This window comes from Notamacropus eugenii, chromosome 5 (assembly GCF_028372415.1).
Source record: "Notamacropus eugenii isolate mMacEug1 chromosome 5, mMacEug1.pri_v2, whole genome shotgun sequence".
NCBI lineage: Eukaryota > Metazoa > Chordata > Mammalia > Diprotodontia > Macropodidae > Notamacropus > Notamacropus eugenii.
The window spans coordinates 400,493,525-400,515,671 of record NC_092876.1 but is presented as its reverse complement, the minus strand read 5'-3'; the positions used below and the strand labels follow the sequence as shown (position 1 = coordinate 400,515,671).

The 22,147-nt window shown below is 36.7% G+C and overlaps 1 protein-coding gene and 1 non-coding gene across 6 annotated transcripts in view; one reads left to right on the top strand and one right to left on the bottom strand.

The window, feature by feature from the left end:
- Window positions 1-18,275, bottom strand: part of HERC2 (HECT and RLD domain containing E3 ubiquitin protein ligase 2) — a 229,202-nt gene extending 210,927 nt beyond the window's left edge. For all 5 annotated transcript variants that reach the window (XM_072614576.1, XM_072614573.1, XM_072614575.1 and 2 more), the window contains exons 1-3: window positions 18,113-18,275; window positions 16,810-16,915; window positions 982-1,096 (exon numbers count right to left, since the gene is read on the bottom strand). In XM_072614576.1, the coding sequence (XP_072470677.1) occupies window positions 982-1,005 (24 nt within the window). In that variant the 5' untranslated portion in view covers window positions 1,006-1,096; window positions 16,810-16,915; window positions 18,113-18,275. The remainder of the gene's footprint in view (window positions 1-981; window positions 1,097-16,809; window positions 16,916-18,112) is intronic.
- Window positions 18,276-21,682: 3,407 nt separating this feature from the next.
- On the top strand, window positions 21,683-21,789 carry LOC140509308 (U6 spliceosomal RNA). The gene has a single exon (XR_011968640.1). It is a non-coding gene; the product is annotated as a U6 spliceosomal RNA (small nuclear RNA).
- The last annotated feature ends 358 nt before the right edge of the window (window positions 21,790-22,147 follow it).

Genomic DNA, 22,147 nt, shown 5'->3' with positions numbered 1-22,147 from the left:
CTTGAGGAAAAATACATTTTTAATCTAATTAGACCTTGTTAGACTCTGTTTCTAAAGATGTTTTAATTCACATTGAAAATTTAGAAATACTAACATTCTTGAAATCTTCTCATTCACAAAACCTAACCTGCTATTCGAGATACCAAGTTGTTGCATCTCATTTCATTAAAAGAATGATCTTTTTTCAGACGACAATAGTATCTCTATCTTGTTCACTTTTAGAATGTTGAAGATAATGACCTTAGAGAGTAACAAGCTCTCTAGCCCTCATTTTCTTCATCTGTAAAATGAGAAAGCTAGATGAAATCCCTTCTAGCTCATAAAATCCTACATTTATACTTTAAATCCTCTAGCATTATCTTAACTACAAGAATAAACGAAATCACGTCTTGGTATTGGCATAAAGGCCAGATAAAATTAAACCAAAGGAAAGATCCAAGCCACATCAAAAAAAGTCAGAGATAGTTCCCATCCCTACTCCATAGAGAGCAATACAGAAAGTTACCTAATTGTTGAGATTACAATTATTATTTCTATAAAAACAAAATTAAAAGACATGAATAATTTTAAGACAAACCAAGTAATATATATATATATACATATATATATGCACATATATATATAAAACATATGTAATACTAAAAGTATATTTACACACATATATATTTAAGCATTTTTGGGATGAAAAAATTATTTTAAACATAATCTGTGATGGAAGACATTACAAAAAGGCCCTAAAAAGGCAGGAAACTGATTTTTCAAAGGCAAAATATTAACATTTCCCAGGAAATGCTTCTACTTACTATACTAACTATGGTTTCACACTTGGTATTTGCATTCAACACATCACCAACAAATGAAAAATCTAACTGCCCAAGATTTAAGTTCAGAAATTCATATTCTAGTATGGCCACATAATTTTAGGAACATACAATGTTTACACCAGAAAAGGCTGTGAAAACTAGAAAATACTAGAAATACCTTTTCGAGGAGGTAGCTCTCCATTCTGAATTAGTTCAGTCCCAGGGTATACAATTTCTCCATCTTTAACCATTTCATTCCATAGGCCACAGAGTCCATCTCTTGTGAAAGCAAGCTAAAAAAAAATAAAAAATGCATTATAATTGTACTTAATCTATTAATTCTTCATTAATAACCCTTTTACAAACTCTTAATTTTCCATCTATATTTCATCCAAACATGAGTATACATTACATACAAGAAAGATTCTGCTCCATCAACAGAAATATTATTCTTTTCATACAAATATTATACCCAAGAAATTATTTTCTGCAGGAGATTACAATCTAGTTAGAAGGTTAAGGTACAACATACATAAGTAACTATAATACAGTCTTACAGGATTACAAAGGAAGGAAAAAACATTTTGGGCTAAGGTAACCAGCAAAAGAAGAGTATTCCAGAAAAGACACAAGATGAAATCAAAAGAGACTAAGCATTTAAAGTAGACTTTAAGTTTATAACAAAAAGAATGGCTGAGTGATACTAACAGAGAATTAAAGGAATAAAAGAATAATGCAATCAATTTGGAATAGGTCAGTATTAACTCAGTTGTACATTTGGTAGTATGTGTTCAGGATTGTCCTCATTAACGTCACTTTTCCATAAAAGTTTCTAAGGGGCATAAAATATAATTTAAATTTTCTCTATAAACTTTCTTCATACAGGATACAGACAATAATACTACATATCATTAATTAAAAGCGTATCATTTCTCATTGTGGTTCATTTTCCTGCTTCTACATAGTTCACTAGTTTAATTTTATTATGTAAAGTTTGCTGCTGATGGATCAGAATGATGCTCCCTACTTTCTACTTTCAACTGAATAACTATTTTCCTTCAAAATGTATAGGATCCTGAAAACAGGTTTATAATCTATTTACTCGAGTTAATATTCCAGTGGTATGGTAGGACAGCTCCCTCCTACATGCAAGTTAAGATAGTTTTTCATTCAAAAGACATTCTTTGAGACTTGCTGGACTCAGAGTCTTAAGTTCTAAAACAACTGAGAGACTTCCCCATTGCCTGAGCACCAAGGAGGTATGAAGAGTTGAAGAAGATGGGAAGAGATGTCTTAGAAGTCTGGATCATGAAAGGTAACACAAGTGAAGTAGCTTCACTTAGCTGAAGCAACTCAGTGTCCTCAGTGCTTCTCCTCATTAAATATCCTTCTCCTGTGATGGATAATTAAACCTCCTTTGTTAACTGCTAATAACTTAGCAAAATATCTCATTTTCTTCCAGTATCAAACTTATACTATTGAGGAGAATGGCCTGAGTCAGGCCCAGCTCAGAACAAAGGATAACTAGCATCCTTACCTCTACCAAAAGCAACATACAGGAACATATCTATATATAGAATTTTCATGCAATGTAACTTGTTAGGATATAAATTTCATGTACATAATTTAAAACCCATATTTACAGAATTATGCCTCCTAGAATATACTCAAATGCATAACCAAGATGAGAGAAGATAATTCAGCAATCCTTTCACAACTATTAAATTCATAGCATAATTTTATGCAGTATTCCAGATACCTAAGAATTTGGGCTGACAAAATACTTCCCATTAAGCATACTGGGAACATAGCATAATCACTTCATATAGCAGATGTATTCCTAAAAATGTTCTATACATTGAATTTTTCTAAACTAACATTTTAAATGCACCAGAGAAGTTCACTATTTAAATGAATGCTTATACAATAAATTATTCTACAGAGTGAATTTATCATGTCTAAAATTTTAAAGATTCTTTGCAATTTCCTTAAGAGAATTCAGTCCATTGTCTTCCTTTTTAATTCTGTGCCCAGCTAATTGTCCATTAGTAATGTCTAAGTCTACATACAGTAAGCTTTATAGGCTGTCAATCTAAATCATAGGGCTTTACCTTTTTTTATGTCAAATACCACTGTGATGGACTAATGGAGCCTATAAATAAATCCTTTCTCAGGATAATGATTTTTTTTAATTCATAATTAAGGGACACGAAAATTTTTAGAGGTGAGTAATAAAACAGATGTATTTTTTCCCATTCAAATTTATGAAATCTATCCATGGAACCCTGAACTTTAGGCCACAAATTCCTAATTTAATTTTTGCAGTAATCTGGACAACAGGAATGTTTCATTCACATGTTTTGTTTTTAAGTTTTTCCTCAATTTACAGTATTAGCCAAACTCATTTGAGTGGTGAGCCTTCTCTAAGAGGATGGGAAAGAGATGTCTTGGAAAACTGTCTTGGAAGAATCTCTAAGGGACTCTGCTATGTTTTGTGCTTGAAGCAACCAGCATAATGTCATCTGCAAAAAGAAGTATCTGCAGGACTTCATCTTCCAAGAGAATCTCTCTCCAATTTATTGTCTGCACTATATCTCCATTATAAAGAACTCTGGAGAGCACATACATCTCTTTTCATGTCCCATCTGATATTAATCAGAGGATCCTCTCCTCCGAGAAAAACGTCCATCTTTTTTCTACCAATGTTCTACCACTGTTAATCCAAAAATGAGTTGTTGCATGCCCTCAAGACAGAGAATCAAAGAAAGCACTGGAAAGGGACATGATAGGTGTAAACAGACTGCAACTATAAAACTTTAAAGAAGCTTCATAATGAATGTCATTAAGGAAATGTATAATCAAAAATAATGATGTGTCAAGAGAGAAGGATAAGAGATGGAAAACCCTTGTGCTCCACTATTCTCTGCAATGTCAAGAAAAGGCAAGTAAGCCCTCCAAACTTACAAGGACACAAATAAAAACTGCACAGGACAGGTCCTGATCAATAAATTACTATCAAGCACAATGGAGGGAACAACCACATCTGTGAAATCACAGATTCATTTGTTTTCTTCAAAACAAATCTGTAAATGAAGGGAAGGGAATAAGAATTTATTAAGTGTCTTAAGGGCTTTACAAATATTATCTCATTTGGTCTTCACAATACATTAACACAAGCTAAAAATAGCAACATATGAGTACAAAAGTAAGAATAAAGAAGAAACTGGGTGAGAATAAATCAGAATCTAAAGAGACTGATGAAGGAAGAACTCCAAGAGATGATTCTTAAGCCAAAACTTGGATGAAATAGAAATGAATTGGCAAAATGGAAAGCATTCACTATGGAAAGAGTACAGTCAAATGTATAAAGATGAGAGGCATTCCTAATCAGAATGTGGTAAAGAAAGAATGTCCATTATTATCAACATTATTTGACAATGCTAGAAATTATAGCTCTAGCATTAAGAAAAAGAAATTGAGGAAACAAGCAAAGTGCAGGCAAAATTATCACCTTTTTTTCAGATAATATGATCTTTTAATTACGGAACACTACATGGTCAAATAAAAATCAATTGAAACAAAAACCAACAAAGTTGCATAATATAAAATAAATCATCATCATTTCTGTATATTGAAAAAATAACTCAGGAGGTAAATATAAAGAGATTTTATTCAAAATGACTACAAAATGTATGAAATATTTGGCAGTAGTACATCTACCAAGAGAAACATAGGAACCACATGAATACAACTAGAAAGCACTCTTTACAGAAATAAAAAACACCCAAATAATCCAAGTTATATTAATTGCTTATGGGTAGGTTACATAGAACAGTTACTTATACAGTGCCACTCCCATCAAACTACCAAAGGATTACTTTGTAAAAAGCAAGAAAAAATACTACATTCATCTGGAGGAATAAAAGTGGAAAGCAAGGAGGTACCATATCTCAAACCATATTACAAGTCAGTAAGCATCAAAATTATTTCCTACGTTTAAAAATAGAGTTCAATCAGTGGAAAAAAATAGGTACAAAACAAGTCAATGGAGACAGCATACTGTAAAATAATGTTCAATAAACCCTTATTTGGGGAAGGACTCAGGATTCAACAATACTGTTGTGTAATGTGGAAAGCAGTCTGAAAGAAATGACTAATATAAACTATAAACTAATATAAACTACAATACATGACTTAGATATAAAAGAATATATCATTAACAAATCAGAGGAGCAAGGAAGAAATTATCTTTCACATTTATGAATAGGCAAAGAGTTTGTGACTGAAGGAATAAAGAGAAACACTGAAAATTAAAAGGATAATTTTAATTACATGTGATTTAAAAGTTTTTAGATAAAATCAAAACCAAAACAGTTTAAAATTAGGAAACAATTAACTAGGGAAAAATTATTTGCAGCAAATTTCTAGGATAAAGGTCATATTTCCAAGATAAACAATAAACTAATTCAAATTTTTAAGACTAAGAGCCATTACTCCCAACAGATAAATGGTAAGAAATATGAAGCAGTTTTCAAAGGAAGAAATCCAAACTATTAAAAAACCATACAATATATGAGAAAGGCAAATTAAAACAACTCTGAGATAGCACCTCACACCCATCAGATTGGCTAATATGATAGAAAAAAAAAGGACAAATGCTGGAAGGGATATGGGAAAATTGGGAAACTACCATACTACTAATGGAGTTGTGAACTGATCCAACCATTCTGGAGAGCGATTTGGAACCATGCCCAAAAGAACTATAAAACTGTACATACCCTTTGACCCAACAATACCACTACTAGGTCTATATCCCAAAAGACCAAAGAAAAAGTACCCATTTATAAAAAAAAATTTATAGCAGCTCTTTTTGTGATGGCAAATAATTGGAAATTGAGGAAATGCCCATCAATTAAGGAATGGCTGAAGAAGCTGTAGTATAGGATGGAATACAATTGTGCTATAAGAAATGACATGCACGATGGTTCCAGAAAAACCTGGAAAGATTCACATGAACTGATGCTGAGTTGAAGTGAGCAGAACCAGGAGAACATTGTACGCAGTAACAATACTGCACAATGATCAACTGTGAATGACTTAGCTATTCTGATCAATATAATGATCCAATATAATTCAAAAGGATCTATAATGTGCTATCCACCTCCAGAGAAAGAACAGATGGGAATCTGAATGCAGACTGAAGCATACATTTTTCACTTTCATTTTCTTGGGTGATTTTTTTTTTGGCAACATGGCTAACAAGGAAATATGTTTTGCATGATTTCATATGCATAACAGCACATTTCTTGCCTTCACAATAGATGGGGGAGGAGTGGGAGGAGAGAATTCTAAACTCAAAATTTTTTAAATGTATGTTAAAAATAGACCCTTTTGAAATCTATAAAAATCCTCCTACCATAGAGATATCAGAATTGAAGCAACTCTGAGGTTCTACCTCAGAACTGTTAGAAAGGCAAAGATGAAGATAAAAGGAAAAGGACACCTGCTGGAGGGGCTATGGGAAAGTAGGCCCATTAAGGCACTGTTGGTATTATAAATTGGTCCACCCATTCATTCTGTTAACTAATTTGGAACTATGCCCCCAAAGTTACTAACGTGCACAGATTGTTTGGTGTAGTGATACCACTACTAGGCCTATATCCAAAAAGAACAAAGAAAGAGGAAAAGAATCCATATGTACAAAAATATTTATAGTAGCTCTTTTCATGGTAGCAAAGAACTAGAAACTAAGAAGGTGGCCATCAGTTAGGGAATGGTTGAACAATTATAGCATATGAATGTAACTGAATATTATTGTATTTAAGTAACAATGAAAGGGCATTTGAGAAAAAACTGGGAAGTTATAAATGAATAAAGCATTTATTAAAGAGTACTTAATATGTGTAAAAGCTCTGTTCTAAGCACTGAAGATAGATACAAGCAAAAGTAAAACAGTCTTTGGTCTCTGTATGAACTGATACAAAATTTACTTGTCACCACAAGTAAAGAGAACCAGGAGAACATTTTCTACAATAACAATACTGTAAAGAAAAGTAACTTTGAAAGATTTAAAAACTATGTTCAAAGTAATGATTAACCACAACTCCAGAGGACCAGTGCTGAAGCATGCTACTCACTTCCTGATATGTGACAGACTCAAGCCAGTCACTTCACCTCTCAGTCTGTTTCCTCACCTATAAAACAATGGGATTGTACTAGATTGTACCGGTTCTAAATCTATAAGCCTGTAATCTTATAAATAAAAAGAATGAATAAAGAATGAAATGAATAAAGAAATCATAGCAAGACTCAGAGGGAATAAATGAAAATGCAACATTTTAGGGACTGAAATTAATTCTTTCAAACAAATAATCATAAAGAATGATGTCCAACATTAAATTTGTAATAAATAATTTTCCAAAATCAACATTTCACTCATTAAGATGAAGGTAAAATATTGAAATTCCAATACAAAATTAAAGAAACAAACCAGATATGTAATAATCAGGATTTTTTCCCCTGAATTTAACTAAAAAATTGCTACCTGATCAAATGACATAATTATGCACAAAGCATGCTACTATACCAGGTACAACATAGGAAGGAGCAATGCTATCTCTGCTCCCACTCTTTCTTACTATCATACCCCTCTCATTGCAATCACTCTTGCCTTGCATGTGTTTACTGTTTTCCTCTCAAAACAGCTAGCGTACTGCTCAACATACTGTGTACTCAATAACTATTGCTGATTAAGTAAAAGTTTGACAGTGTTGACTGCTGTCCTGCTAGGTAGGAAACAGAGACATACACGGATCTCACAGTATGTGTGGAGCTTTTATTTAAAACAGAAAAGAAAACCACTCCATCTAATGCAAGAGAGTCACTGTGTCATAAGGGACAGAAAACTGGCCATAGGGACAAGTAGAACCTAAGTTCAAATTCCACCTCTGATAAATACTGGCTATGTGATCCTAGGAAGATTACTGTACCTCTCAATGACATAGTCCAGTGGTTTCCAAAGTAAAGGTCACTGTACACTCATGATATGATTTTAAGGGGTATGAGGTCAGCCAATTAAATTAGAAAGTGGGGAAAATGGGTTACATCCCGTTCTCCCAAGGAGTGGCCTTGTCTCCAACACAACAACAACCAGCTGTTTCACCTATTCAAAACTAACTTCCCCTTACTCCATCATATGCCATTGACCTGCTATGGCAATGCCAGGATAAGCTCCTTGGGGAAGTTATAACCTAACTGCAACTGAGTCACCACAGCAACGGCCCAGACAAAATTCCCAGCCCTCCGGTTCATCTTGCAGCCTCCACCAGCATGCCTCAGTAAGCTCTGCACTCTTCAACAGAGGCCACTAAATAAAACTACAAACAGCCAACTAACAGCGAATAAGTAGGCATGAATGGGTTTCTGTACTGCAGATCTCATTACATTTGGTCACCAAAACAAATTTCTTTTCAAAGTTCTCTATTTCCATCACACCACTATACTTCCATTCTCCCTAGTTCTCAACCTCCTTATCATATCCTTGACTTGTCACTCAACAACTGCTCTCTCCAAAATTACCAAAGAACTCTTAATTGATAAACCTAATGGTTTTTTCTCAGTCATCATCTTTCTTGATCTCTCTACAGCACTCGACAACTGATGACCACCATATTCCTGCTGGCTTGCTAAACACAATATATGTATTATATACAAAAACTCATTTCACCATGTAAAAACACTTGGAAACAATGTTCTAATCTGCTTAAAAATCATCCAAATTAAGAAGTCCAGTGAGTTTTGAACCCCTTTGTTAAAAATATAAAAACTTAATATGATATTTTGTGATTATCTCACAAGTACAGGGAAGCAGGAAATTCAACCATTGAATTTCAACAAAAAACTCTGCATAAATGGTGGATAGGACTGAAAATAATTATTATGATTTTGTAACTACAGCCAACAACATTTGTCATTTTCATTTAGATCTTGTTGACTTTATGAGGGCTGGTTTTTTTTTTTTTAGCTATGATAGCCATTAAAACCAAGTATCAAAATAAATTGAATGATTTTCAAAAATAAAAAAGAATATTCACATAACTTTCACTAAAAATATTATGGTTAATAAAATATATAAATAATAAACCTACAGGAGTGTTCAGTGAAAAAAAAATTGGGAAGCCCAGGATCCTGGACAATTCTAAAACCACTGGAGAAGGTTCTAATTTGCAACAGTCAAAGTTCTTCATCCAAAGGTCCCTAGAGTGATCAAGGATCAAATTAAAGAAAAAAATTCATAATGTCTCATTTGTCCAGAAAGCTTAACTACAAGCAAAACCAGGAAGGAAGGAAGGAAGGAAATCCTTTGACTGGCCAAAGTAGATGTCATAAAATCTTAATAATAATAAAAAACTCATGCACATCACAGATTTTCCCTTAGAGACTTTTTTAGATGCAATTCTAATAAAATTTGGTTACATGGGTCTTTCTCCTGTAGGTAAAAAAAAAAAGGAAAATTGAGATGGTAAGAAGTGACAGGGAAAAGATAACTCAAAAAAGCAAAGCAATTTGGAAATAGTAGTGGAGCAAACTTAGGTCCTGCACATCTCAAAAGCTGCTGAAGGCACCATATACATAAGCTATAAAACAGTACTGACATTCATAATGAACAATCATCAAGAAAAGATTACATGTGCACTTTATTCTATTGAAGGAAGGAGATTGTTTAATTCATTTTAGAAAATTTTCAAAGAAAATCTTCTTCCCAACACATCCTCTCTCCCTTCCTCCAAAAATATTTTGGCACTTAAAAGGGGCAAACCTCAATTACCTGGAAAATTCACTCATGGAATATTCCCAGCAAGATCAGAAAAATTAAATGGTACTTACACACAGAAAATGCTGAAATCTCTTTGCTGTAGAAGAAATGAAAGACGGAATATGCTTGTAGCACAAATTGTTACTTTAACAAAATTATTTTGAATTTCTTATAAGAAAGGGGATAAATCTTTAAGAAAAAGGAAAAATATTCTAAACAAAAATTATTTAGAGATAAATAAAAGTTTATGGATTTTTTTAAAAAGTGTTTCTTTTAAAAAACACAAATTCCTACATTTCAGGTTTATCCTATATTACACTAAGTTCTATGTTTAAAGGTTACATATGACTTTAAATTAAATTCTTCAACTGTACCCACAAATTATTCTTTAGTAGGAAAATTTTCTATTGTTAGAAAGTCAAGAGGTTGTTTTAAAAAAAAAAAAGTCATTTTTAAGTTGAGATCATGGAAAAGGGATACATTTTAGCATATATGTTTTTCAAGTATAATGTTCGGACACTTAAGTTAACAACGTTCGGTAGAACTTCCAAAAAAGCCATATCTACACAAACTTAAGGAGTATCTGATAGTTTAAAAGTCCCTTCTTCAACTAAGGATTTTTGTAAACAAAAACAAAACTGGTTTGAAATGAAGGCAGCTTAAGTTGTACACTGCTAAGTCATCTTAGACATAAATGTGTCTAAGCAGGAAGGAGATAACAGAGCTTAAAAAAAGGCTAATTTGTTTGTTTCTAAAAATAACATCAAAAAGCAAGTTTAAAATCCTTACATTTCTATTTTTATTAAAAAAAAATTATGATCAGAAAAATCAAGACACAGTTCTCATTCAGATATCCATTTGCCCAGAATGAATAACGTTTAAAAAAATAATGGTTTTTCATCTTTTAATGTTTCTGGGGCTTAATGTTTCTCATTATTAGATTTTAGTATTTAATATAACTCAAAACTGAAGAATAGAAGAAAAGAATAAATGCTCTGTGATGGACACTGCAGTAATAAATATTAATAACTACAAATTCATATCAATGAAGCATTAATGAAATAAATTTTAATAGCTATCACATACAATAGCATTACCTTTATAACAATGGAAACAAAATGGAAATGGCAAAAGGAAATTAAATCTTATTTACTTTCATTGAAACAAACATAAAGAAAATGGTATGTTAATCTTTATGAAAGTTATCTGAAAATGACCATGTTATGAAGTTACAAAGAAATAGAGAAGGCTCTAAAGACTACACATAGATAATGAAAATGGCCACCAAAAAGCAATAAGGACACGCACTCCATTGGCTGAGAACACCCCCCCCCCAGAACATCTTGGGACAAAGATTGTAACTGACAGTAATCTTACACAGGTCAAACACATATACTTGCTCCCCACTCACAAACCTTCAGTGGCTCTCCACTGCTGTAGCAGCAAGCACCATGACATCCAGGAGGGCCTGCTAGCACAGGTTCTTAGATCAGTCTTTCTAACAGGAAAAGCAACTTTTGAAGAGTCAACAATCTTCTTTGATCACATTCATCAACAAAGAAAATACAAACAGAGAAATAAAGAACAACAGACAGGGCTTCTGTCTGACCATAAGCAGTATATACACCACAGATCAACACAGATCCAACTGTCTGACCATTACATACATACATAGTTACCAGAGAGAAGCATCAACACCTGAGTTTTCAAAGAGGAGTGGGGGGACTCCTTAATATGCAAACCTTCTTCCAAAGAGTAAGCCCCCAAGCAAAACCTCACCTCAAAGTGTATATATACACTTTTCAGAAACAGACCAAGTGCCTCATTAGAAATTAACAAAAGGTGTGGGCCTTCCTACAAAACAAGCCTCCCCTAATCAAGCTTCCCTTAATGGGCTCCACTGAGGCCTATTAATGGGCAGGAAAGATCTTTCACTCTCATTACAACTGACTACTGAATAAAATACACAGTCCTTAGCCAAGAATTCAAGCGCATGTACAATCTGGCTATCAAGCCTGATTTCACACTCTACTTCCTTTACCCTCCTAGATATTCCTGCCAAACTGGGCTATTCACTATCTTTTCAATTTATTATACCTTCTCCTCTATCTCTTTGCCTTCATAAATGTCCTTAACTATACTTGCAAGGTTCTCTCCCACCTGCAGAAATCCTTTCCTTCCTTCACAGATCAAGTGTTACACCTTCTCTATGAAGCCTGCCCTGATCTCAATTCTCCCTCCTTTTTCCCTGCCCAGTCTGGTGCTACTCTGACTTCTCAACAACTTTGCTTAATTTGACAAGCATTAATATTCAACTACATACCAAACACTGTGCCTCACAGATAGGATACAAAGCATGACACAAAGCTAAAAAACAATACAATCTCTACCTTCAAGGCACTTACAATCTAGTCACTATATCCACTATGTCAAACATCTGTGATTTCACAGGTGCTAAGGCAGATCACAACCAATGCCTGAGACTGGAAAAGGTTACATGACTTGTCCACAGTTACAAATCTATCATGTGTCACATGTAATAGTAGGATTTGAAACCAGGTCCAAGTAACTCCAAGTTTTGTATTATATCCACTACCCTGCTGTCTTTTTTACAATCCCATAGGGAGGATTTTTTGCAACCACCATTTACCTGGCCTTTTAAGGTTTATTAAGGACTTTCCAGGCATTTTTATTTGTTCTTCACATCCCTTAGAGGTTGCTACTTCACATATTATGATTCTCATTTTACAGATGAGGAGTCTGTGGCTCAGATCTCCATAAGTGATTTGCCCATAGTTCATACAAGTACTAAATGTCAAAGACCGGACACAAATCCAAAGCTTACAGAATACTTTGCTCACAACAACCCTGTGAAACAAGTAGAGGAAGCATTAGTGCATCCATTTTATAGATCAGTAAACTGGGGTTCAAAGAAGCAATGACTTTTTCCTGGATCATACAGCCAAAAAGCCGCAGCAGACCAGGACCCAAGCTTGGGCTTCTTATATTCAAGATCCATGCTCTCTACTACATGTAGTAGCTAATAATAAAAGGATAGTATGTCCACAGCCTCTCTAAGGACCCTTTCAGCTCTAGATTTGTGATTCTTCAATACAAGACAGAATATGACAAGGGCAAAGGAAAGGGTAGGACAAAAGCTATAATAAAATTTAAGAAGAGACCTCTTTTAGCTCAGGGGTAGGGCATAAAGCTTACATATTTTTCACAGGTAATCCAGTAAAGGTACAGGGAAATAGGTACTCATTACATTTGTTGGTAAGTCTACAATGCTCTCCAAAATTTACAATACTCAGAAAACTGATCCTACAAATGCACTGCTGGAATTATACTCAAAGGATATTATTAAAGGGCAAAAGGACCTTAAAAAATTGGATAAAATAGTAAAATAATGAGAAAATATAATATTTTATAGCTACTTTATTTGTAATGGCAAAAAAAAAAAAAAGGTGGAAACCTAAAGGTCCAATGACTAGAGAATGGCTTAATAAATTATGGTATGTTAATTTAATAGAGCAGTAGTGTGCAAAACTGACAAATATAAAGACTATAAAAATAAAGGAAATCTTATAAAAAGTGATAGTGAGGTCAGCAGAATAACATGCTGACTACAAATTTTTTTTTAAAACACAAACAACAAAACTTCCTAAGTATATGAATAGATTCAAAATGGGCTAAAAATCATTTTACTGTATTGCTATTTTCCTATTAAAAATGTGAACACTTCAACATGTAACATAAAATGCAAATGTAACATTAAAATGTAATTTGAAATGAAACATAAAGTATTAACAATTTCAAAAGGTTTTCTTTAAGATTTATTTTCTATTTTGTCATGTTGGTCAATAATTTACAATTTCCAAGGCTCCTAAATTTTTTTTAAAAGAGAAAGATTAGAAAGTTTGACCACCAAGACTCAGCAACTGATTGAATATGGAGGAATGAGAAACAAGAAATATCAAAGAATAATGCAGCTTTGAGCTTAAATGATGGAGAAGATGGTGGTAACAAACAGAAATCTGCAAATAAGAGGAATAATAGGTTTTAGGAGCTAAATGAATAGTTCAGGTCTAGACATACTGATATTCAAGATTTATACATTTGGGAGATATCAGCATAATGGTAATAACTGCAAACATGAGAGAGAATAAGAGTAAAAAAGAGTAGATAAGAGAACCAAGGACAAAGTTCTAAGGATATTTACAAGACGGAACGAGACTGAAAGATAGTCAGCAAAAGAAAAGAAAAATTCAACAAATAAGAAAACCAGTATAAGACAGTGAGACAAAAAGTCAGTCAATAAACATTCATTAAGCACCTACTTCGGTGCTTAATCTGCCAAACATGGTGCTAAGCACTGATGATATAAAGAAAGGTAAAAAGGCAATCCCTGCTCTCAAAAAGCTCACAATCCTGTGACAGAAACAACATGCAAACAACTACATACAAACATGATGTATAAAGGATAAACTGGATATAATCAACAGCAAGAAGGAACTAGAATTGAGGAAGAATGGGATGTGAATGAAACCAGGGAACCAAGAGTCAGAAAGTGGAATCAGAAGAATCAGGATCACAGGAAGATTCACTGGAACATGGACTGCTTAAAAAGCTACTAGATTCAGTGACTCACTGGTCACCTTGAAGAAAACAATTTCAGTACAGCATAGGGATGGAAGGAATATATTCATACTTATAATTACTTCCATATGTCATTCTAGCAGCAACCTAAGGAGACAAATGAGTTATCTCTGTGTGTATCCTCACATTTTGGCATATGGAAATTTACTGTTGTACTAAGAATCAATAAGATGATCTAAGTAGTAAGCAAAACTTTGAGATGTTTAAGATAGAAGGAGCTGTATCATCTTAGGATTTATTCCTAAGCAAATAGGATTTTGTTGAGTCAATAAATCTTTAAAGGTCAAAATTCCATTTTTATTGGTAATTTGTTGTAACTGTTTTCTCCTCCAGTTTGATATATTTACCATTACTGCCTAACAGGGAGTACTGCTGAAAATAACATACAGAACTGTTATGTAATTTCTAGTCAATTTGGTCCCTGAGTCAAATTCGTTGCTATTTTGGGGGGAAAAAAAATTTTCAAAACAAACTATCACAATTCAAGTGACTATCCTACAGTAGGATTAGGGTGAAACAGAATGATACAACAGTCTATCTCATCACACCACGAAGGAAAGAAATTCTGCTTAGAAGAACAATGAGAAAAATTCTGTTAAGTTTTCTAATTCTTTCCTTAGTAAATCCTAAAATTGTGTTCAAAGCCTTCAAAGTTAGACATTACAAATACATTCTCCATGTTTCCTCTCCAACTGCAGGCAAGTTATCGCTAAACTTATCCTCCTTTTTATGCCAAATGAACAACCCAAGGTGTCTGTTCTATTCTTCATACCAAAGTTGTGGCCACTTTCATAAGCAGAAACAAGATCGTGTTACTAAGATACAATACAGGAACTTTATACTAAATAAGTTTGGGGTAGATCTTAATTCTTAGAATGATTAAATTCATAATTATACAAATGAATGATAATCACTTATGGACAAGACATCAAGGAAAAATGCATCATTTCAAGAGTTTTTCCCCCCAATAAGAGTATGCAACCCTTTAACAATATTTTCGTTCACAAAGTTAGCTAATTCAATAAATCCTGTATCCTTCAGCCACACTAATACAGACAAGCTGAAAGGGCTAAATTCTTGCAAGCATTCACCATATCTCAGAAGAGCTAATCTTCATGAACAGTACCAGTCCTGAAATAGCCACAAGCAAAATGGCAGGAACTAGCTTTGGTTACGTTTCACAGTGTTAAAATATCTATTTTCACCAAGATTCATAAATATGCTTCATAAAAAAGAAATCTCAAAAACACTTCCATTTTACTAGTCAAAAAGCTCTTTATTCTACTAAAAGTTTCTTGGTAAGTAATAATTATAATTACTACAAATATACTAACACCAAATGCAAAACAAAAGCAATTCAGAGAAGAGTTATGCCTCATAAAGATTTAGGGCAAACAAGGGCTACTATCATAACACAAACCCAAAAACAGGACTAAATCAATCTATCCTCTTCTATAGCAAATTCTTTATTCTTAATTCTAGTTGATATCTGTGCCAACAATTTATATACAATCTGTAACATTTCCAAAATACTTATATGTCTACAAACTTGTCCCATGTCAACATGGGACAAGAACAATCTATCTAATAAAACTTACCTGCCAATTTGCATGACTTTCATTCATTAACATTTCTTTGACAATCAAAACAAAATATATTATAAAAAATAAAGGTCGATTACTCTAGAAACATTTAGAATTAACACAGCTCCTTTTATATATAAAACATTTCAAACAAAATCAGGACTAGAGTATTTAAAGTTTTTGTTTAGAAATGTCATATGTATTAAAATTATTGCTTGAAAAGTTATTGCTTAGAAAATTTTATGTTTAAATAAGAAGCAGTTATGAAAATATGTTTTCTGTAAAGTTTATTCCACCCTTTGAAATTTCAAAGGCAATCTTACAACATCACCACGATACTATTATTTAAAAATAGACTGAAAGATACTGTAAATAATGCAAATCTTCTGACTTGCAAGCACAGTTGTGCAAAGAATAAAAATATTTCTTTTTAATAGTGATAATCACTTCAAAACTGAAGCAGAAAAACATGGTTCCATTCCACCAAAGCCCATTTCTCAATAACCTCAAATAGTAATGCAATTAAATAAGTCTATTATTTGTACACATAATAGGTTGTTAAAACTAACTACTAAAAGTCTCTATGATGGTATGGGGATGGGGGAGGAAAGGGGAAGGCAAACAGAATGACGAAGAAATCATATGCCCATCTAAAGGTTAATCAATCTTGTTCACAAAATATTAATATGAACTTTGACCTACAACTACATTCCAAAATTTCCTCCATTAGATTAATGATCACAAAATTCTGATCATTACTCATCTACAGGTAATCTTAAATGTTTGCATTACAGAAATCCAATCTTTCTCCACTACAGTCAACATAAAATGTAAACCGAATATTACAAGTCAAGATGAAAGACCTACAACAATTTAGTTAAGATAATCCTTGAGCTAGAATCATAACAGGGAAAAAAAAAAGAAAAACCACCTGACATTAGACTCTTACCTGTAAATCTGTTTTCAACCACTTGGAGTCAAACCTAGCCTGGGCAGCCAAACAGAAGGATTCAGAAGACATCTTTTATCTCCTAGCCCCCTCCTGGCTCTCAGACCTATAAATAAAACACAAATATCTTAAGATGTGTATGTACACAAACACAAATACACACACGTGTTCCAAAAGTCTTAGTGTTTAAACTATTAAAGTTTAATTGGAATATTAAACTATTTAAATTTTAAATTTAAACTATAAAGTTTAAACTATTAAACTTTAAGACTCTGGAGATCCCCGGTATATACATATGCATATATATGTGTGTGTATATGCATATATTCTACTACATGTATACATACACAAGCATACATACATGTGTATGTGTGTATGTATTTACACATATATACACATACATAGTTATATTTAAAGGGTAAGGCACAAGGTTTAATCAAGCAGAAACGATTCCTTTTTCTAAAAATGGGATTCGTAACATGACGTGAGATTCCTCAGGCTCATCACAGGTACAGAAAACAGGGTGTCCGAGACTACTAAAGACCACAGCCCTGTCGGTGGCACCTGTGCCCGCTCCTCCACATCCAGACTGCAACCCACAAACAAAACAGGAAGCATCGTCTCTGTGACAAGTGGCTCCTTCAAGGGCTCTGCGGCCGTTCCCTCGGACCCGTAAAGGTGCAGCTAATAAAGAACGGATCGTGGATTATCCATCCAAAGCAGTAACCGCTGCGGGAGGACGCGGGGGGCGCGCAGGCACGCACACATGCACACGCACACACGCATACAGGCACACACACACACACGCACTCCCAGGCTCCACATCTGCGGGGCAGTCACCTCCATAGAACTCCTCCCCAGGACGGGAGGGCGCCGGGGCTCTGCACACGCACGCGTGCACACACATCTGCACGCACGCATTTGCACACACACACGCACACAGCAGCAGCAGCGGCAGCGGCAGCCTCTGGGCCGCCCAGCTCGCCGGCTCGCCCTGGCAGCGGAGGGCGGAGGACAGATGGGCAGGGCCGGACAGGGTGGCCCCCACCTAACCGAACGTGTTTACCCCGGGGCTAAGCCCGCCCGCCTCGGTCCCACCCCGGAGGCGCAAGGCCCGGCCCCCCGGGGAAGACAGCGGCCGCCCGGTGACTGACCCACAAAGGCGGCCGGGCGGGGGCCTCCCCCGGCCCCGATTAACGGGAGCCCCCAACAGCCCCGGGGCCCGCGGCGAGGCTCGTCCTCTCACCCCCCGGGAGGGACCCGAGGCCGGGAAGCCTCCCCCTCCCCGCCTCTCCCTCCTCACCATCAGCCCGCCGGCCCCGCTCCAGTGCAGGACAGCCGCGGCCGCCGACTCACTCCCGGACGCCTCGGTTCGCTCGGGGCTCCCGACTGCGGTCACAGGGAAGCCGAAGCCGCCGCCACCGCCGCCGCTACTGGCCTTCCCCTTCCACTTCCCGCAGGCAACCGGGGCCCGGCCTTCCTCGGACCGATCCCCTCCCCCCCAGCGGCCCAGGGAAGGGGGAGGGTCGCGCTACGGAGAGCGGCCTCCTCCCCACACTCCAGCCAATCAGCACGAAGGGACCCCACCTGCGCAGCCAATCGCAGCGATCCCTTTCCCCCCTCCCTCACTACCTCTCCAATCTATCATCCTCTTCTTCCTCCTCCTCCCCGGCTCCCCCCACCCCCGGGGGACTCGGCCTCAGCCCAACCCACTGGCAGCTCCGGGAGGAGGGACTTCCGGCTCCGCCCTGCCCCCCCGCATCCCTAGCCGCCCTCCCCTCTTGCGTCATCAGCGCCCCTCCTTCTCCCTGCGAGCTCAGACCCACGCGCCCACCCTCCCCGCCCCCTGCGGCTCCTGCTGGAGCCCTGACCGCCCCGCTGCAAGGACTTGAGGAGAAGGAAGCTCCGAGCCCTGGAGAAGACAAAGCTGCCTGCTAGGGAGGAGAGCGGAGCCGCTGAGAGAGGGCTGCAGGCTGCGCAGCGGTGGGAACAGATGGGATGAAGGTCTAGAGAGAGAAAAACCGAAGAGTGGGAGGTGGAAGGGGAGGAGAGGAGTGCCCAGGCTGGGGCTTTGTGCTTGAAGCAGTCCTGGCCCCGAGGCGTCGTCGTGCCTGGGTATCTCCGATGCTTCCCTCTGTCTCCCCTTCAAATACTCATTGCATTAGAAACGCTCCTGCCTTGCTAGGAGAACGCAGGAGACGCCGGGGATGCCGTCATCGGCAGGACTTCATGCTCCGGGGATGCAAGAGGAAAGAGCTTTGTCATGTTTTCCAGCGACAGGCTCAGGGAAATCATCAGGAAGAGAAAGGAATTTGAAGGACCCCATTAAAAACACTGTCCCAGCAGGCTGATAGCTAACAGGTGTACCCTAGGGAAAACACTCGGATGATAAAGGAATCCAATACAGGAAAATGGCTGTCCATTTTTTCTTAAGGAAAAATTGGAGAAAATTGCTAACTTTATACACAACCATATTTGTACGTATCTGCCTCTGAGCTCCTAGACCTGAATGTTCCCCATTCAGCCCTCACCGCCCCCCCCCATACACGCATCTGATGGAAACCTTCCCCTATGCTGAGACCAAGCTCAAAGGAAACCTGCTCCAAGAAGTCATCAAAGTCTTCCTTCTCCACCCAAATACTAGCCAGAAAGAGGTGGTGCTGCGGATAGTGCACCAGTTCAAACCTCACCTCAGACTCTTTACACTCACTAGCTATGTGACCTTGGCCAAGTCACTTAACCCCAATTGCCTCATCCTGGCTCATCTCCAGTCAGCCTGATGAATATCTGGCCACTGGATTCAGATGGCTCTGGAGGAGAAGTGAGGCTGGTGACCTGCATAGCCCTCCCTCACTCAAAACAAAGTCAAGTCATCATTTCTCTGATGGCATGGTCTTCTTCGGCAGCAAAGGATGAACACACACTAGCCAGAAATGCTTTATCTTTCCTAAATTCCTTCCACAAATGTCTTGGCTCACTTGTCCAGGACCTGCCCTTTGCTTTTTTATGACATTTATATCATAGTTACTTGTGCACATTAGGTTTCAGTCTACCTGAGAGAAAGGTTTGTGTTAACATCTTTTATTGTGACAGGTTGTACAAACCAAATTCCCATTGGGCAGGTTCCCCAAAGCAGTGCTAGCAATAGATGCCTATGGCTAGCTCTTCCTCTGTTTTCTTCACTTGCAGAAAAGCATCCCATCAATTTATTAAATAATACCATGGCTCAGTGTGTAACAGTAGTAGTAGAGTGATGGAACTCAGAAGACCTGAAATCTAATCCTTCCTCAGAAATTGGCTGTGTGACCCTAGGAAAGCCAGACTATCTGCTTCTGATTTCTCATTTGTAAAATGAAAATAATAATAATATTATATAACATATCATATATGATAATAACATCTACTTCACAATATTGTTGTAAGGAACAAGTGAAATAATTTATGGAAAGTATTTTGCATACATTAACATGTTATAGAAAATATTAGTGTATTGAGTTAGCATCCTTCAAGGGAAGATGGTATATTTTGGCTACCATGTGGCACTACCTTCCAACCACCACTAAAATGATGGAGTGAGATTTGAGGGAAAGGGCTACAAAGAGAACAAATGAATTCAATGCACAGATGCTGGCTTTCCCAAAGGTAGCTTATGTTTGTCCTTTTCCGAAGAAGACCATGCCATCAGAGAAATGATGACATGACTTGCATTTGACTTTGTTTTGAGGGAAGGAGGGCTGTGCAGGTCACCAGCCTCACTTCTCCTCCACAGCCATCTGAATCCAGTGACCAGATATCCCTCAGGATGACTGGAGATGATGCAGTGGCTATATCCCCTTGATCACCAAAGATCAGTCCACAAACTTAGATAACCCCTACCACCCAGCATTTGCATGACTGAACCCAATGCTGGCCAGAGTCAAAATTCAAGTAAAGGTATAAAAACAAGAAGATGGAAATCACTCAGATTTAAGATTTACTGAAATCTTATCTTTGGTTCTCAGGTCCCATCCCACAACTGAGTCCTCCACTCTCAGATAAATAATCTAATCCATAATACTTAAACAATTTATTTTTAGTGACCTTATGATTTATTGAAACACCATAAATAAATTTTTTCAAAAGTCACATAGTAAAATTAAGTCAATCAACAAAAAAGCAGCATTTATTAAGCTCCCACTGTGTGCCATGCACTGTTCTATGCACAGGAGATAACATAACAACAAATGAAACAAGCCCTGCTTTCAAGGGGCTTTCATCCTAAAAGGAAGGCAGAGAAAATGTTTTGTTTGATCATCTTTTCAAAGAAGGATTGTTAGAAGAATTTGAATGATGAGAACCAGGTCTACCACCAAGGCATCACGGAAAGACTGGTTTATCTCCCAGGTCAATCTAGCTTCAGTCAGCACAATACTCTGGTCTTTCCTTTGTTCCAGTCTCCATCTTTTCACCTGCAGCTTTCTAGGATCTGTTCCAAAATTGTTCTTCACTGAGCTCAGTACAAGCTACAGCTTTATAGCCAGATTTCCTCCCCATCAAGAATGCCCAGTTTTTGATGCTGAATGAAGTGAGCAGAAGCAGGAGAACACTGTACACAGTAACAGTCACATTGTGCCATGACTGACTTTGATAGACTTAGCTCTTCTCAGCAATGCAAGGACCTACAACAACTCCAAAAGATTCATGATGGAAAATGCCATCCACATCCAAAGAAAGAAATATAGAGTCTGAATGCAGATTGAAGGATACTATTTGTTCTCTTTTTTGTTTAATTTGGTTTGGTTTTGTTTTTTCTTTCCCATGATTCTTCCCATTAGTTCTAATTCTTCTATACAACGTGACTAATGTGAAAACATGTTTAATAAGAACGTATATGGTGCTTGCTTCGGCAGCCCATATACTAAAATTGGAACGATACAGAGAAGATTAGCATTGGCCTTGCCCAAGGATAACATGCAAATTCATGAAGCATCCCATATTTTTTAAACCTTATGGAAGTGAAAGCTAAAAAGTAAAAATAAATTAATTAATAAATTTTTAATAAAGAAGAATGGATATGTATAGCCTATATCAGATTGCAAGCCATCTTGGAGAGGAGGGAGAGATGAGAGGCAGAGAAAATTTAAAACTTAGGGAAGTGAATGGGAATACTAAAAACAAATTTATTTTTAAAAAAGGATGCTCAGTAGAATACTAAAAATAAATTTATTTTAAAAAAAGGATGTTCACTTTTGTGAACCTCTCTGCTCCTGGTTAAATGCAAGGAGCAGCACAGAATGATGGACCAGAAATCTCTACAAGGGAAAAAAAAACCATGAGAATGATGACAGATGTATACCTT